The sequence below is a fragment of the Nyctibius grandis genome, chromosome 9 (genome assembly GCF_013368605.1).
Source record: "Nyctibius grandis isolate bNycGra1 chromosome 9, bNycGra1.pri, whole genome shotgun sequence".
NCBI classification, from domain to species: domain Eukaryota; kingdom Metazoa; phylum Chordata; class Aves; order Nyctibiiformes; family Nyctibiidae; genus Nyctibius; species Nyctibius grandis.
Window position 1 is genome coordinate 36,629,579 of NC_090666.1, and position 17,061 is coordinate 36,646,639.

A 17,061-nucleotide genomic window follows, 5' to 3' on the forward strand; every position below is an offset into this window, starting at 1 on the left:
ATTAAAAAGCTAAATTAGAACATTTAATGTGGGGAAAAATCATAATGAGAGAGCAAGCTGATAAAACTATCAGCTAATTTTTTTCCTCATTTGAAAAAGTTTTTACTCCAAAAATGCATATTGAAACTCATTTTTAACCATAACCTCATTACTACAAGGTTCCCATTGCCCAGCTCTGAAGGGACCAAGGGAGAGAGCAGTGTGATGTGCTAGGGCAGGGGGGATATTACTGCAGGTTGTGCAGGGATGTGTTTGCACGTGAAACAGTCTTTAACCTCGGTGAATCCTGACTATATTTAACTCTGGCCAGCTTACATGAGTGAGATCAAGTCTGTGGAGTGACACATAAGGAGAGAAGCTTAGAGCAGGTCCCTGGATATGGGTAAGAATGGGTTTGAAGGAAGAGTGAGGACTTGTATGGGAAAGGATTGGGTGCAGGACAGAAGAGTGATAGCCAAGAATGGATGTGGGACAGGTTCTTTGGGTTGGGAAGGATCAGATGTTCTCAGGTGGGGAGGTGACAGCATCAACTCAGGTGGCATCTGGGGGAGCAAAATTGACATTTGTGGGAGTTAAAGATAAAAGGTAATGGAGGAGTCTCGCTCTTACGGGACTTTGCCGCTCCTCCTCTTGGAGTCATTCAGACACATGATGTCTCCATTTCCCCCACCTCCTCTGTTGTTGCTGTCTGAAATATGTTAGTCCTTCACTGACAATCTTGTTAAAGAGTAGAGAGGCATGAAAAACAAATTACAGTCGTCCACTATTTAGGGGACTATTGGGTCACTATAATTTCAAAGGGAAGCTCTTTTTTTTTTGCTGTATTTGGGAAACAGGTTTTATGATAGTTCACCTGTGTGTGTGAAAACATGGATTTTGGGGTGATTACACACAAAGCTACTCTATCAAAATACACAGGAAGTTAAGTAAGCCTTGATGACAGTAATATTCACAAATTCTGTCTTGATATATTGTACCGTAAATATTTCCCTTTTTTGTGGATTTGGGAATGCCGGTCTGTTTTAGATAGAAACATTTGTTTTGTTGTTTTTGTCTTTGTTTTTTTTTTCTTCTTGGTATAAATCAAATTGAAACTTGAAATAAACTTTTATAGTCAAGAACTGTGAAGAAGGTGGGGAAAGCATAATGGATGATGCATTACTTAAAAAAATTAGAAGCTGTATAAAATCTATTAATCTGAAAAACTGGAATATTTCATATCTGTATCAAATAAGATACTTCAGATTTATTTTGAAATAGCATTCAGAGCCTGGAAGTGTAAGTAAATTCTAAAATGTGTATGGTACTTTCTGTGTCTTCTCTATAGTTTTTGATTTGCTAATAAATAATTTCATTTTGTGGTCACATAAAGTACATGTGGCATCAGAAAGAATATGAAGGCAGTTATTTTCCTTGTTACTTCTTTATTTTGCAGGTAACATAGTACAAAACTGTTCTCCTGCAGGTATTGTTTGAAATAATTTCCGTGATGACAGATTTTTACTTTTGACAGGAGAAAATTCAGATCCAGTTGTCACAGTCTTTTGAAAAAGAAGAAAAGCCTGCAAAAGATGAAACAGAAAAGGAAAAGTCCAGTGACAAACTGGCCAGAAAAATGTTATCAAGAGGTTTGCTGTCTTCATTGTGCTTTTAAATACACTGTGTAGATAAAGAATATTTAGAGAAAATGCAGTCTGCTTCCAGGACATCATTGCATAAACACTACTTTTTTTTTTTTTTTTTTTTTTTTTTAGCAAATGAAGCAAATAGATCAGACAGGTTCGAGCTAGAGAAGGAATTGCTCCCAGATGACACAGTGCTTTCGAGGCTTCATCGAGCACGTGTACTCCAGCAAATGCTTTCCCTTTCTCGCCTATGTAGCTATGCAGACCAGCGTAAGAGCAATTGTGTTGCCTCAGTTGTGTCCAGGCGTTCTTTGGAAAACTGACTTTACGAGTCAGTAGAAGTTATCATCTTATTCCTAGACTTTGTTGCTACAGATTTAGTGAAACTTCAGTGAGAATGACAGCTACTTTTGTACTTTTTCTGGTCTTTATTCAACAGAAGTCAATGTTCTTGTTTGTTTATTAATTTTACTTTTGATAATATCTAGAATTTTTTTATAAAGTTTTGGGGCAAGGGTGGAACTACATAAGTAAAAATGACAAGTACTATGTTTTCACTTTAATACTCCTGCATTCTGGATTGAAGATCTGTTCTATCTGCTGAAACATCTTTGGTTTTTAACCTGGAGTAGAACTGCAAAATTAACAACGCAAGCCTGTCTCTGTGCATTTTCCTAATGCCTCCTAAAGGTAGAAGACTTTATGCACTTAAGTTAGCAAATCATTGTACAGCTCTTGCTTTAAATAAAGAATCCAGAGTGTTTATCTAAACATTTTGGATCAACCAGTGTGTAGGAAATATCTTTAGAGCTAGAATTCTTTTTGAGACAGGTAGCACTTGTCCATCTTGTGTCTCTCAGTTCCATGAGGCCTTCCTCATGTGGCATTTCAGTGCTTGTCCCAGCTGGCAGCCAGGTATTTGTGAAATAAAAAGCACTGGGATGGAGAACTTAACTGCATTTATGAATCAGTCTTTTGAAATGAGGCCTTAAAAAAGCAGGGTGTTTTTTCAGAGCTAGCTTGCTCAAACATTAAAGTACATGCCCACCTTCTAAAATTAAAAAAAAAAAAAAACAAAAACCAAAACAAAACAAAAACAAAAAACAACAACCCAACAGAAAAACCCCAAAAGAAAAACAACAAACCCAACCCAACCTGCCTCCCCCTGCCCCCCACCCCTTCCCCAAGAAAATATGAAGCATGTTAGGTAATGATGAGGAGTTTAGAGCAAAGTGACAAAATGCCTAAGGTTGATGTAGCTGTTTTAAATTCACCCCGTGTCTCCTTTGGAGGATAATTACTTCCTAATTTAGGATGTGCCAAAATAGAAAATGATGGAATTTAAGCATCAGTCTTCTAGTAATTATAACTAAATTATTGCTCACTTGCAAATTAAGAAAATTAAAGTAAATAATTATTCAATCTTACAGTTGTTTTACCAGGCATACCCTTTTTTTTTTTTCCCCCTCCTCAGGTTCAAAAGTAATCCCAAACCATAAATGCTCAGACTTGCTTGGTTTCCTTTATACTCTCTTGATAATATATGGGCACAACTGACAGCATAATGAGTTCTGCAGATAAAGGAACTCACTGTCATTCTTCTTTAGGGAACTAGAGATTCCCTGTCCTCAGGTGGACTTGGATGCTCTCCAGGAAAAATTTAGGTCTCATTTTTGAAGACTGGGCACTTTGGTCACCCAGTTTCCCACTACGCCAAGAGGCTGCTCTGCCGGCGCTGCTGCTTCTAATGAAAAAGCCTGCGTAGGTTTGTCTCCACCGAATTCTACCGTTTTTGTGCAGTGGTCCTGTCATTGCTAACAGAAGCTAATTTGCAATGATCGCTCTCTACCAGCAACAAAAGACCTGGAACAGCTATGACGTAGGCATAAGTTTGAGCTGTGCCTAACTTGAGACTAGGTTGACACGTAAGTAGTTGTTGGAAGAAATCTAGTTCCAAAAATATTGTTAAAACACCTCTAGCTTTTACTTCTGAGACCTGGAACTCTGCAAGGTGCTCATGTAGGGGAAGATTTGGTGTTAAATCATTTTTGTGAGTGACAGGTTTTAGAGAACAAAATGTAACTTTGAATATTTTGTTTCACTGAAACCAGAAAGGAGACAGAAGGTTGTGAGACTTCTTTTTGAAAACTTGTAAACATTAGGTCGTGAAAACCAAGTCCAACAGAAAAAGGATTTTTAATAATACAAAATAACATTTGTGAAGGTTAAACTGTTACATTCTGAATGACAGTATTTCTTCAGGCAACATCCAGTAATTTTGTAGATCAGCTGCTGGTCCACAGAAGTGTATACAACAGTGCAATGTAGCATATTGAGACATGAGGTGACTCAAGGCAATACACCCCTTCAAAATATATAGCAATTTGTTAATAGGTCGGCAGTGTTCCTGAAGCTTTTGCTTCTCTATTACGCTTGAATTAGGGGAATGAGGGAGGTGGTGTTGGCTTTTCTGGTTTGGTTGTTTTGTTGTTTTTTTTTTTCTTGTGAGCCTTCTCCCTGGAAACTGGAGGTGCTTAATTCTGGGAATAACATGCCTTATAGTTTATATAGTATTGATCCATAAATACCATGTTGAATAATAATTGTAAAAAAGTAGTATTAATGTTTTTTCAAAGTGTAATTTTGCTCTCTTCCCCCCCACCCTCAGATTCCAGCCAAGAATACACAGATTCCACTGGTATAGATCTTCATGAATTTTTAGTAAATACATTAAAAAACAATCCCAGGTAAGCATCAGTAATGTCAACTTTGTTTTTTCTTTCTTGTCACTGCCTGAAGTGTAACATCACCTGTTTTTTTTGTTATTTTCCCCTCACCCCCCCTTACATGTCTAACACTGCATGTCAGTTATTTAGGATGAGATTTTGTTGCACAGGCTATCTGAAGCATCAATCCACTGTATGTAATTTGTGTGTTATATGAACAGAGGTTCAGGACGTTGAAAAGGTTTAAAAGCTTTTAATGTTTAATAAGCAAATAGTGAGTTCTGTCTGTGTGCAGTTCTGTCCCTGAAGGGACTCTCATACTATGTCTCTAAAACTCGTACTCTTTTAGCGTCTGCTTGTTAGAGACTAAACTGCCTTTTCTTACTTTAGTCTACCTTGCACTGAATTTATAGACAAAGGAACTTTTTTTTAAGCTGTACCATATAGCCATAGTTAGAGATACACATCTTCACTCTGCACATCAGAAACCGAATCTGATCTAATTCAAGTCCATCATTTGTTAGCAACAGAGTTAACACGGTTCTGTTGCTTTGAGGTTTGCAGTACGTTGCTGTCTATCTGGTTTGTTCTTTCCCAGTTTTCTAGTTTCGTACTGAGCCTGTGGCTATAGGTATAAGGCAAGACATTAACTCGGTGGAATTGTGCTGCTGTCACAAAAGCTATTCCACTACTATTAATATTATAGTTATGATTTTCAATGTGATAGTGTATTGGAATTCCATTTTATTGGCAAAAGATGTAAAATGAGCTATAATAAGGGGCCAACACCATTTTGTCCTATAGAGTAAGATTAGAAAGCCCAGACCTCTGCTAGACTCTCGTGTTGTTCCTATTTGAAGTCAAAGCATTCCAACGAAAATAAGAAATCGTAGGTGAAGGTCTGCTGTGGGTTTACATGTACAATAATTGGGAAGCTTAGTTATCTGATGTGCACGAATTATGAACTGTGGGACAGTTAATTGCATTACATGTTAATGATTTATGGGAACTGGCATAAGCATTTTTAAGACTTGTTTTACGGTGCTTCAGCTGATGTTCATTTCTATCACCCTGAGTTTTAGTTTTTTCATCTTCTCTTAATATCTCATTATGTTGCAGTGTGTGCCAGCTTTTAACCGCTTGATTGCTGGTATGTTGTAGTAGTGCCTCCCGTTATCAGTACTCTGTCACTCTGTGTCTTGGTGATCCCGTGATGTGCTTCACAATCCAAGGGCCAGTTCAGGCCTCTGCAAATCTTACTACCTATGCTAGCCAACAAGAAACAACCTAGTCACTGCTTTTCCTTCTTCTTGAGACTGTCTTCTCAATGGCTGTACTTTCTATTGAGCCTACTGGGCAGAGATTACTTGGAGGATCTTTGTATTCTGATTTCTGAGATGAGAACACCATGTTTCACTAGGCGGGTTCAATAAAATACAGCATAGTAAAAAATGAATACTTTGTCCTAAAAATATTGCATTTGGTACCTGGTGGTCCTGTTTACAGTGTGCTGTCATCCCTTAGTCACAGATCTTATCTGTGTATACTTAAGACGAATACAACTGCAGTTATTGAATTGTCTCATATGTGAGTTGCTGTGTTTTTATTTTCAGGGACAGAATGATGCTGCTGAAATTAGAACAGGAAATTTTAGATTTCATTGGTAATAATGAGTAAGTACTGTACTCTTATAGGAAAAAAAAAAAATTCAAGAGTGTTCCTGTTTATTTAATAAAGCTACTATTCCTTTCTTCCAGAGTTCCAAGAAAAAAGTTTCCCCCAATGACATCTTACCATAGAATGCTGTTGCACAGGGTAGCTGCTTACTTTGGATTAGAGCACAACGTGGACCAGAGTGGGAAGTCAGTCATAGTAAATAAAACTAGCAATACAAGAATGTAAGTGTAAAAGTCTTGAAAAAACTTTTTGGTGCATAGATTTAACACCCAGGGTATATAATGCAATGATGCTGCATCTGTAGCAGCGGGGGACTGCTCATTGGGAACCGTGCAGGAAGGAGAAGTAGTTGCAAGATCTTTACTGTCTGTGTTCCAGTGCTGTGTAATAATGTAATCTCTTTCACATTTAAACTTTTTTGTGAAGAAAAGGATGTTATCTGTAAATTAAGATTTTTTGTTACTTTTCTCACAGAGATGCATCACTAACTTTGTTTCCATGAAACATGAATTTATATCAACTATTTATCTGTTTAAAGATTTACACCAGTGAAGTGTACAAAGTACATTCTTTGTTTATTTTGGAATGCAGAACCAGCCTTTAACTTACAACAGTGTAATTTCTGATTTGGTGAAGGGAGGGGACAAGACTTGCACAACTTTGGCTTTTGTACTATAAAAATCTACTGGGAAAATTCAGGCATTGAAGTCTCTTGTTGGAATAGTGTTGCTATGGCCTTACAAAATAAACGTAGCAGGGAATACAGACATCAGCGGAAGTGTCAAGCAGGTTAACAAGTCACGGCATGCTACGGCATGAGGGCTGGGGATTTCTTGAAGAAACCACTAGGCAAATCCATAGTACAAAAAAAAAGTAGCATTGGGGCCACAGCAGCTCCAAACCCCATGCCAAAGGACCCAGCTGTTCTCTCTGTTCTCTGCACTTGCTCTGTCTCGTTCTCTCTCAGAAAGACAAAGGACTAATGTGTTGGTATATTTATGCCACTTAGTTTCTAGTTTTAACTTAAAGCATTTTCCTGACACCATTTTTTGTTGTTGTTTTTTCTTTTTTTAAAGTACTCTGTGATTTGAACACGAAAATAGGAGTTTACAGCTCCTGCATCCTAATCCCAGTCTCTACGCTCTCCATAGCTTTGGGAGAAAAAAAAAAATCTAATTATCCAGCCTAATTTTAGTGTTAGTAGAACTGAAATAATATACCACGCTGAAATTTCACTTAAGTAAATAGTTTTTTCCTCAAAAGTTTCTAGAAAAATATATAGAGCGTAAATATACGTTAAATAACTTATGTATTCATGTATGTGGTTTTGCTCTGGCTATACATTCTCTATCTAAATTGACTTACAAAGCCATACATTTCAAATCTGTTGCCTTTGCATCTACTGGCATCTCTAGACTGAAGCTTCAGTCTAGCACTTCAAGAGTGGAATAAGAACTATTAAAAGATGATTTCTTCATTTTTATGCATTTTTTTTTTTTTTACACCGTATTTAAATAGCTTACGGCCTCTGGAAGCCCCCTATAGGTGTAGTTACTAATTAGCAGGCATTTCATCTAACCTGCAGACATGAAGATTCTTAATGTTTTCAGTATTCTTATTTTAAATCACTTTGGATATAAAATAAGAATTTAGAAAGAAAACCTTGGAGATCTGCTCCATGTTGAATAAAACCAAACTTACCTTTTCCTCATAGGCAGATTCCCGGCTCCATCGCCGATCAGTGATGTTACTGACATCGACAACCCAGTGCATACTGGGACGTCTCAGTGGAGTGGGAAGTTGGTGATTGCAGGGCAGTAAATTCAGGGACCTTTAAAAGAAAGAGGTAAGACAGTCTAAAGGTTCTCTGAAATGCCTGCTAATTATGTTTGGGCATCCAGTAAATAATAGTTAGGCTTGGCTGTTTTGTAGAAAAAGATCTCCTGACTTTTTACAGATGTCCTGGGTAATGAATAAAGAAACAGAAATAGAGAAGAGTATACATGTGTTTTGTCTTTTATTAGGCAAATATTTCCTGATTGTCTGAGAACTTATCTTACGATAGTAGTGGTTTTATTGTCTAGGTACTTGATATCTATTTTTAATATCAAGAGTTTGCAAAATATCTCATTTTCTTTCACAAAGTAGATAAAATACCAAACCAATATATAATCTGTTGCTTCATCCTCTCACTGTGATCTTATGAAGCTCTTGCTTGCCTGCGTTGTACTGTTCTTCTCTTGCTTATTTCTACTTAATTTTGTTTTAGACGTTTGTAAGTTTCAATGCTTTCTCCTCTATCTTCTTATCTTCTGTTTTCCCTTGAAATGAATTCTGAGGTATTACAGCTCTAGCAGAAAGCACCTATCTTCACTTCCATGCATGCCCAATATCCATTGCATGGCACCAGTCTGGATACAAGAGCACTTCTGACTCCCCAAGGGCATGTGGTTTGCTTGCCACCTTAATTGGAAATTGAAGCAAAAGCTTTGAAGGAGGAAGAGATTTTAAAAGCAGGTTTGTTATGCCTCAGGAACAGGACTTGTCAGGGCTACGCATCATCTTACGTTTTTGGTACCTTTTCCATTGCCTGGACAACCAAAATTTATCACTTCAGTTAGAATATTAAGTATATTTAACATTAATGTGCAGTATATTTCCATTTGTTACACTGTGTGTAGTATATGTTTACAAAACCATAAATCTTTTCTTTCTAACGACTTTTCATAGACCTGACCAAAAGTTTTGTGAGCATATAAAGGATGAGAAGAGTGATGATTTCCAGAAGCGGTACATCCTTAAAAGAGATAACTCTAGTTTAGACAAAGATGACAACCAGGTAAATCCATATGGATCACTTCCTTCCACTTGCTGTATTTGACTGTGTGTTTATACTATTTTCCTGTAGAATTTGACACTGTATCACTTAATTTAGATGAGAATACGATTAAAAGATGACAGAAGAAGTAAATCCATAGAAGAACGTGAAGAAGAATATCAGAGAGCTAGAGAAAGAATATTTGCACAAGATGTATGTATCAAAGAAAATCTTACCCCGTTTTGTATGAATACTTCACACACATGTATGCACATGTGCTTTTTGTTAAAAGCTACGTCTTTCCAGGAAATTTCTGTATCTGAAGGGGACTGAGCAGCTAGGAATTGTTAGTGTGGCCTGAGTGAGTTTTAAATGATATTGAAGTTACCAAGGAATTTTCTGTTTTCTCTAATCACTACTGTGTGAAACTCAAGCAACCTTCCAGAATTATTTTGGTGCATTACTTAGCGTTACCTATTTCAATGCATTCTAGAGTTTTGGTACTGCAATCATTTCAGTTGTTACTCAGAGCAATTATTATTTAAAAAAAAACAAAAAAAAACCACCACAAAACCACGCCAAAACAAAAATGAAAATGTTGTTTTTTTCTCACTTGTATCCGTATGAAACACATCTCTTATGACTAGTCACAGTAAAATGATATGAATTCTCATATGTGAAATTTCAGTCAGAAATCTAGAAGTCTAGTCTTTCTTGACTGGAGTTATCAAGGAGGACAACATTGTAAACTATAATTCAATCACAAGTAGTGATTATATTTAATTATATAGAATGAAACAGAACAAATATGTCTTCAAAAATATGCATTACTTCTAATAATCCACTTTTTCTGACATTTATCTGTAGCTCTTACACATCCAAAACCAGATTCGTGTTCTGAAGAGTAATGAGCTCTGAGTGGCTAATTTGCTATATCCAAATATTTTCCAAAAGCTTTTTTTTTTTTGTTCATCTTAGTTACAAACAAGAAGAATGGACTTTTGGATATAAAATTACCTTTTCCTTTTGCATACTCATTTACCGTGCATTGTACCCTTAGAAACTTTATACCAAATGTTAGAAGTCACAGTCAAGGACAACATAGTCGAAGTGAATAATAGCCTTTTTGATTGTATATTGTCTGCTTTTTAGCATATGTGTACTTGTACCCAAAGAATTCAGTACAATTATTGCAGTAGCCAGTGTCATCTTCTACTTCACACTTTCAAGCAGAAGACAAGGCAACTCAGGTGGTATTAACAGACTTTTGAAGTCACACATCAGCTGGAAGCTACATAAGGCAGTGAAGGCCCAATGGAAGAATTGCAACTTGAGAAAAATACTGCCGTAAATAAAACAGTCACCATTGTAACTATTCTAATGCTGACTTTTATTTCCTGCAGATGGGCCTTTTTATATTGTCCTTTTTTTCACATAACATGGAAATTATCCACCAACGCGGCTAAGTTTTCAGGCAGCTTAACATAAAGAGGATGATGTAACGGTCCATGTATAATACAAAAGACTCCCAATTGCAACACGTTTTGTAACTGCACTGTAGTAGGGGTTCTAGATGCCATTCATATTAATTTCTACACTTTTTTGCCCCTCAGTCCCTGTGTTCCCAAGAGAATTATTTCACTGATAAAAGGTAAGAAAATTTGCAGTTTAATTCTGTTTCATTTTTCTATTTTCTTAATAAATATTAAGCTATCTTATTAAAATGTCAACAGAATCCAGGAGGAAGAAACTAATAGTACACAACAAAGACGACAGATACTTAGGTATTTGATGATTTCTTTTAAAAAAATAAAATCCCAAAGTATTCTGCATGCATTTCACCTTTTCTTTTCTTTCTTTTTTCTTTTCTTTTTTTTTCCCTTATTTTGCAATTGATGCTTGTGCTAAAAGTTTAGTTTATAACTTACAGAATCAATAAGGAAACATCAGGGAGATCAGCCAACAGCCATCAGAGCAGTACTGAGAATGAGCTGAAGTATTGTGAACCCCGTCCCTGGAGCAGCACCGACTCCGATAGCTCCATCCGCAATCTGAAGCCAGCTGTAACGAAAGCCAGCAGCTTCAGTGGGATATCAGTTCTGACAAGAGGAGATAGCTCTGGAAGCAGCAAAAGCACAGGCAGGCTGTCGAAGACAGGTATAATAAAATCTGTACAAATACGTAGTTCCACAGTTGTGAAGTACCTGATGGTTTGATACTTGATGCGTGTTGCAGATGTGTACATGCGTAGAGGCCTCGGTCTTGTAGGTGCTCCATGCATACAACTCCCTCTGGGTACAGTGGGTGCTGCATACATGGAACGACTACAGACCTCGCCCTGTAGTGTGTAACTGCCTTGGGGAACTAGAATTCAGGTAACAAATTAAATTAAGACTTTGACTTTGGAAGTAGAATTTTAAAGTGCATTATAGATGGCTTCAAATTAAATGCATTTTATCTCATACAAAGGATTTGAAAACATTATCAACATAAGTACTTTATTCAAAATAAAAATTTAGAGTTCAACTCTAGTTTCAGTGTGGCAAAACTGCATTGTGCAGCCTTAGGAAACTGTGTGCTGCTATCCTACTAGCTAGGAAAACCAGCATTAAAGCCTATGAACTGTTAGTTATATTTGTTGTGTTATCTTTCACTGCCATTGTTAGATGAATATGGCTAAAAATCTTACTTAATTTTTAGATTGCTGAAAAATCGGATCAGTGGAACAAAGTATGCTATTTAATTTTAAGATTCAGAAATGTTGGGGAAAATACTCAGAGTCTGGGTTTCAAAAGTGTGATAACTTCTAATTAATGTCAAAGCAAAATCTCAGAAAATACAGATATAAATCTTCTGTGGGTCAAAAATGAAATGTAGTAAATATTTGTATTCCAAATGCCAACGTAATTTGATCCAATAGATAGTCTTGGTTGTGGAGAATTTTGAGGCTTGTAATAGATGGGTGGGTTCTGCATGCACTACGTGAGAATTTGAAGTAGAACTGTACAAAAGCAAAATATTATTGCTTGCCTGTATTATGCTTGACTTTGATGTTATTTATAAAACTTATTTCTAATGAGGATCTGTTCAAATTTTTTGCTTTCCCTTAAACCACCACTACCTTATATCACCACACTTCTATATCTTAATGCAGTAAACCAGTTACAAATTCTGTTTGTCCATTGTATACGTGTATAAAAACAATACATTCCAAGCGACTTCTGCATATGCTGTAAAATTGTGCCATCACGTTGAGTTATTTCATTTAGCAATGTAGTAATACTGTTTGGCACAGCTTGAAAAGCAACTACTACCTGACAATAGTGTATATATAAAATACATTCTTAGAAATCTTTGTTTTCTAAATTGCAAGAACATAAATGGATTCTTAAAATTTCTCTGGAAACTTAATTTTGGCATTCTGAGAGTTAACATTCGAAGTTCAGAATGCCTGTCTTGATGGTTGTTGCTTCACTGCAGTTACAGGTTGTGGTGATTTTGCATGTGTTGAGACTGGGTTTGTTTGTTCATTTTGATCAAGGATATAATTGGCTTTAATTATAATGGCTTCAGCCTCATTTCTCTACATAATCTAGAAGTGGATACACTTGTAAACAAATCTAATCAAAGCAACTGATCAGGTGAAGATTGTTTCACAGAGCTGGGATATGCTATTTTGCCTAATTTACAATTAATAGCTTTGTATTTGACTTCATCTAGCAATAGATAAAAGGTAATAGCATCAGCAAATGCTTCAAGCTATACTATCTTTCATACACATGAGTGAAAGGGTTACAGTTGGAAAGTTTTTTGAAGAACGGCAAAGTAACTTAAAACAGTAGATAACTTCGCTCTTTTTTTGAGTCGCTTTCTCTTCTAGATTGTATAGAGGCTGCTAATGAAGAGTTCTTAAACTTAAACAACTGTATTCTGTCTCCAAGTATGTGCAAGTATCATGGCAGACTTGATAAAAACTCTGATAAACTGTATGCCTAGAGATCTAGGTATAGAGTGACCTAGGAACAGTGCAGTTCTGCAGACCTCTCCGTATTGGACTTTTGGAATATTGCTTTTAGCTGCATGCATTGCCTCTCAGAAAGCTCAGGGTCTGGTTCTCCACTGCCTTGCAATGTTTATAGTCATTCATATCTGTAAAATGATTATTGCTTTCAATCAGCTATTTCGTACTCCTTTTGAACTTTGAATTGTTGCATAGAACTAGGATAAAGCCACCATATTACCATAATTTTTTCCAGCTGTATTCTTGAGTTGTCTGAAAATTGTCGGAGGAGGAAAAAAAATAGTTTGTTTTTTTTTTAGTATTCTGCACTTTGTCTGGTAGGTGAGTCAGAGAAGATCTCTGACATGTGGTAGTAAAAAGGAAATGGTCATTGCTTGCATGCAGGCTATGTCCACAGAGCACGTGAATTTAGCTAGCGTCTCGGAAGGGCCCTTGGGCCCACTGCACCTGCATTGCCCCGTGGCCTGCACATGTGCACTAGCTGTAGGCTGTGTGTTCGTCGCTCCGGTGTATCCAGTTGATACATGTGCATGCATCGTTGTGGAATAAGTGACCAGTCACTTAAATGACTTGTGGGTGAACTGAACATTAGCACATGTGCATATGTATTTTCTGTCCAGAAAATCAGAGCTAGATATGAAAGCCTCATTTACAGTGCAAAGCAGTGCTGAATCGACCCTTGGTTCACAGAAGGAATCTTGTAATGGAATTCCAGGGGAAATGAAGGGGGAGATCATTGAAAAGGCCACTGTTTAATAATGTACTTAATGCTGAGCTTTAAGGTTAAGCCTTTGCAAGTATATATGTCAAGTGAGCATGATGTTTCTGTCTCTAGGTAAAAACAATTTCTCATTACTCCTTTCCTAGGTTCAGAGTCTTCTAGTAGTGTAGGGTCATCCACGGGTTCTCTTTCTCACACCCAGCAGCCTCTTCCAGTGCCAGCTCTAAGCCAGCCCTCTCATGGCACGCCTGCCGTCTATCCAACCGTCAGCACTAGTAACTCTCTTTCCTTTGATGGTGGCATAAGCGGGCAAGTGGCACCTTCTAGCACTAGCTTCTTTTTGCTTCCCTTGGAAGCGGCAGGCATACCGCCTGGCAGTGTTCTGATCAACCCTCAAACAGGTTGGTACACGCTTGTGGATGTTTTTGTTACAATTGAGAACTTGGAAAAAAAAATGCACGAGTGTTTACATAAGACTGAATGTCGGTATTGCCCTTTCGTTTTCTCTTTTTTTTCTGTGGTTGTGTTTGTTCAGTGCACTTAATTTAAAAAGAAAGCATGACTCTAGGATCAAAGGAACAAGTAAACTCACTTGATTTTCTCTAGTAGAGTTTTAACTTATATGTAAAATTTTAATACGTGACTTGCACAAAATATGAAAATACTATGATTTATTATCCAGAACACAGAATAACTTAAATGAATTTCTTTGGCTGTTTTCAGGGGAGGGAAAAGTCTTTCTCAGTGCTACTACAAAACAGTTTCAGTGAGGGGAGAGAGCCTGAAGAAGTATTCATATTGACTTGAAAGGATTTATCATCCTTCATTTTGTTTGTTGCAACATACTCTTTTATCTCTATGCTCATGACACTGACGATACAAGTGAAAGAAATAAGCATGAGATTACATGCTATTTCTAAACTGTTTAAAACAGGATTAAATCAATGTTGGCGTAATGGGCCAATACTGATATTTTTAGTAAGTAGTAGGAAATTAATACTTCATAATGTAGATGCAAGGAGATGTGTAACTACTTGTCTGGATTAAATGACTAGTTAGCGTTCTCTGGGAAAACTTTTACTTTATTGTAGAAGTTAAGAAATCCTGAAAGTTTTGATTTACCTTTTATGTAACACATCGTAATCTTTGGAAATTTATTATATTTTAATTTTAGTTTAAAGATTTATTTTCCTTGTAGAAAAAAAAATACTTCAGGATGTGTTTCCCGTCATTCTGTAGATGGACTTTTTTATGTTTGAATATAACTGCATGTGATGTTTTAAACTAAATTTTTCTCTTTGGGGTTGTTAAAATGATCAGTTAATAAATTATTTCTCTTCTATAACTAAAAGATTTAACATTGAAATAGATAAATTTTAAGTTCTGGACAATAGCACTATTGACTTAGTTTTTCTAGTTCTAATGTGATAGTTGTACATCATATACATGAATTTTCCATTGTGTGTTGACCATCTGAAGACAAATATGATGATTAGTGATCAAGTTTTGCTAGAAAAATAAGTGGGTTTAGTGTTTGTATACACTAGAGTACTTTGTACTCTACATTAAATATGAAGAATGTTGGCTGTCATTTTTCATATGATGACTTTATAGCATGACCGTGCTAAAATCTTTAGAGTTACTGTACAGCAAAACAGGTATTGCAGGCACTGAAACGGTACCATCAGCTTGAAAGTGATTTCATGTAAAACATGGTACAGTTTTGTCACTTAAAAAATAGCAGGTTTTGAGTCATCTTCATTTCAGTTATGTGCTTGTCAACATTTTGCATGTGATTAGTTTCACTTTCTTCCTCCTGTACTGTTGGTCATTTTCCCTGTTACATTGATGGGACTTCCACATAGCAACAGGGAAGGGCAGAGAAACAAAGGGGACCGTGAAAGTTTTTCATCTGAAAGCATCTTGTACTTGCACCCCCCTTAGAAAAGGCAGCAGAATTGTAGGCTTGACTCTGATATTCGTTAAAATTAGCTTGATTTTCAAATTGTGATGATTCTTACATTTTATCTGGTTTTAATGTATTTAAACCAGTCATTGAGTCTTTCATAACAGAAGATAATGTTTATAACTAATGAGTGTCTAATAGAAGATAAAGTACACTTCCAGAACAAGGAATCTCCAGGTTCAGATAAACTTTCGACTTAGAGTGTACTCCAGTCATCATATTCTGTAATTGTTCATCTGGCTTTATTGTTCCAAATGACAGCCAGAGTTCAAAAACCATAGATTTAGTTTCTCAGCATTTCTGACAGAGGATCTCATGACCTTAAGTCAACAGAGTCATTCTTCTCGGTAGTTGAAGACAGTAATTAGGAAGACAGTTCTTACTCAGCCACTACAGCAAACAAGTTAAGCTCCTGTGATTACCACAAAGCGGCAGAAGGAAATAAGAAAATCTGACTCCTTATTTATGTGAACATTCCCAAATCTTGAGCATTAAAGAGAAATCCATTAAGCTAAACTGAGTACAGTAAGTTTGTTCATGCTTCCTGTCTATTCCTCGCATTAATTGCCTTAGTCCTCTCTTGAGTAACTCTTCCAGGTTTATGTTGGCCACTTGCATTTAAATATGATGGGACGAAGAAGTCTGCAGGAGCATGAGTCTACTTTGACAGGACCCTGGCTAGGGCGCAGGGGCTTTAGTCTCAGTTTATACCTTTCTGGAAAGAATCTCGGACAAGAAAATATTTATATCAGAGGAGAGAAAAATTTACATCAGTATTTGGACCTTAAGCATCAAAATAAGCCAATGCAAGACACATGTCACTAAGCAGCTAGACACAGGTCCTTGCTAGTTAATCTGTTGTTCCTTTGATTTGTTTTGTTTTTTCCCAACCCAGGCACCAAAATAAATCACTGTTTGTTTATAATTTACTTTTAAGTAGTTTAATTTTTAATTCTTTTTCATTCATCTGCTGCTGTAATATTGAAGTTACAAATTATTAAACAGGAGAATAATACTACATTATTTAATTTGAAAGCTAAAAGCTGATTCATCTGTAAATAGGGGAAGAGAGTCCTTTAACAGTAATCTCATTAGCAGTTATGGGAGTACCGTTGCAGCTACTGCTTTATATATATTTTTAAAATATTTGCCTTTAAACTCTCCTGTGTTCTGATTGGTGTTCAGACTGATTAAAGGAGATTCATTTAATTGCCTTTTAAAAGGTCCTTTAAATAGTATTTTTAGTAGCATTTCCCTTTATTACTTCTGCCCTTTTCAATCCACTTAATTAAAAATGAGTTTTCAAGACAAGCAGGATACAGCAAATATTTATGCGTGTTCACTAACTAAAGACTGGGGTATCTTTGTTTACCTTGAATGTTTTGGGTTTTAACTGCATGTAGTTTGTCACATGAGGCCTGTTTAGTCATTGCTATTATAAATGTAGTTGTGAGGATTTGGCATCAATCTGTCATATAAAACAGTATGACTTCACTTGTTTTCAAAT

The 17,061-nt window shown here is 36.4% G+C and overlaps 1 protein-coding gene across 12 annotated transcripts in view; it reads left to right on the forward strand.

The window, feature by feature from the left end:
• The window catches only part of R3HDM1 (R3H domain containing 1), a 54,559-nt gene that overhangs the window by 13,967 nt on the left and 23,531 nt on the right, over positions 1-17,061 (forward strand). For 9 of the 12 annotated variants that reach the window (XM_068407194.1, XM_068407201.1, XM_068407195.1 and 6 more), the window contains 10 exons: positions 1,514-1,628; positions 4,294-4,372; positions 5,965-6,024; positions 6,109-6,249; positions 8,759-8,867; positions 8,964-9,059; positions 10,460-10,497; positions 10,580-10,630; positions 10,777-11,003; positions 13,735-13,989. In XM_068407194.1, coding sequence (XP_068263295.1) covers positions 1,514-1,628; positions 4,294-4,372; positions 5,965-6,024; positions 6,109-6,249; positions 8,759-8,867; positions 8,964-9,059; positions 10,460-10,497; positions 10,580-10,630; positions 10,777-11,003; positions 13,735-13,989 — 1,171 coding nt within the window. The remainder of the gene's footprint in view (positions 1-1,513; positions 1,629-4,293; positions 4,373-5,964; positions 6,025-6,108; positions 6,250-8,758; positions 8,868-8,963; positions 9,060-10,459; positions 10,498-10,579; positions 10,631-10,776; positions 11,004-13,734; positions 13,990-17,061) is intronic. The other 3 variants (XM_068407203.1, XM_068407205.1, XM_068407197.1) reach the window with 2 other exon arrangements.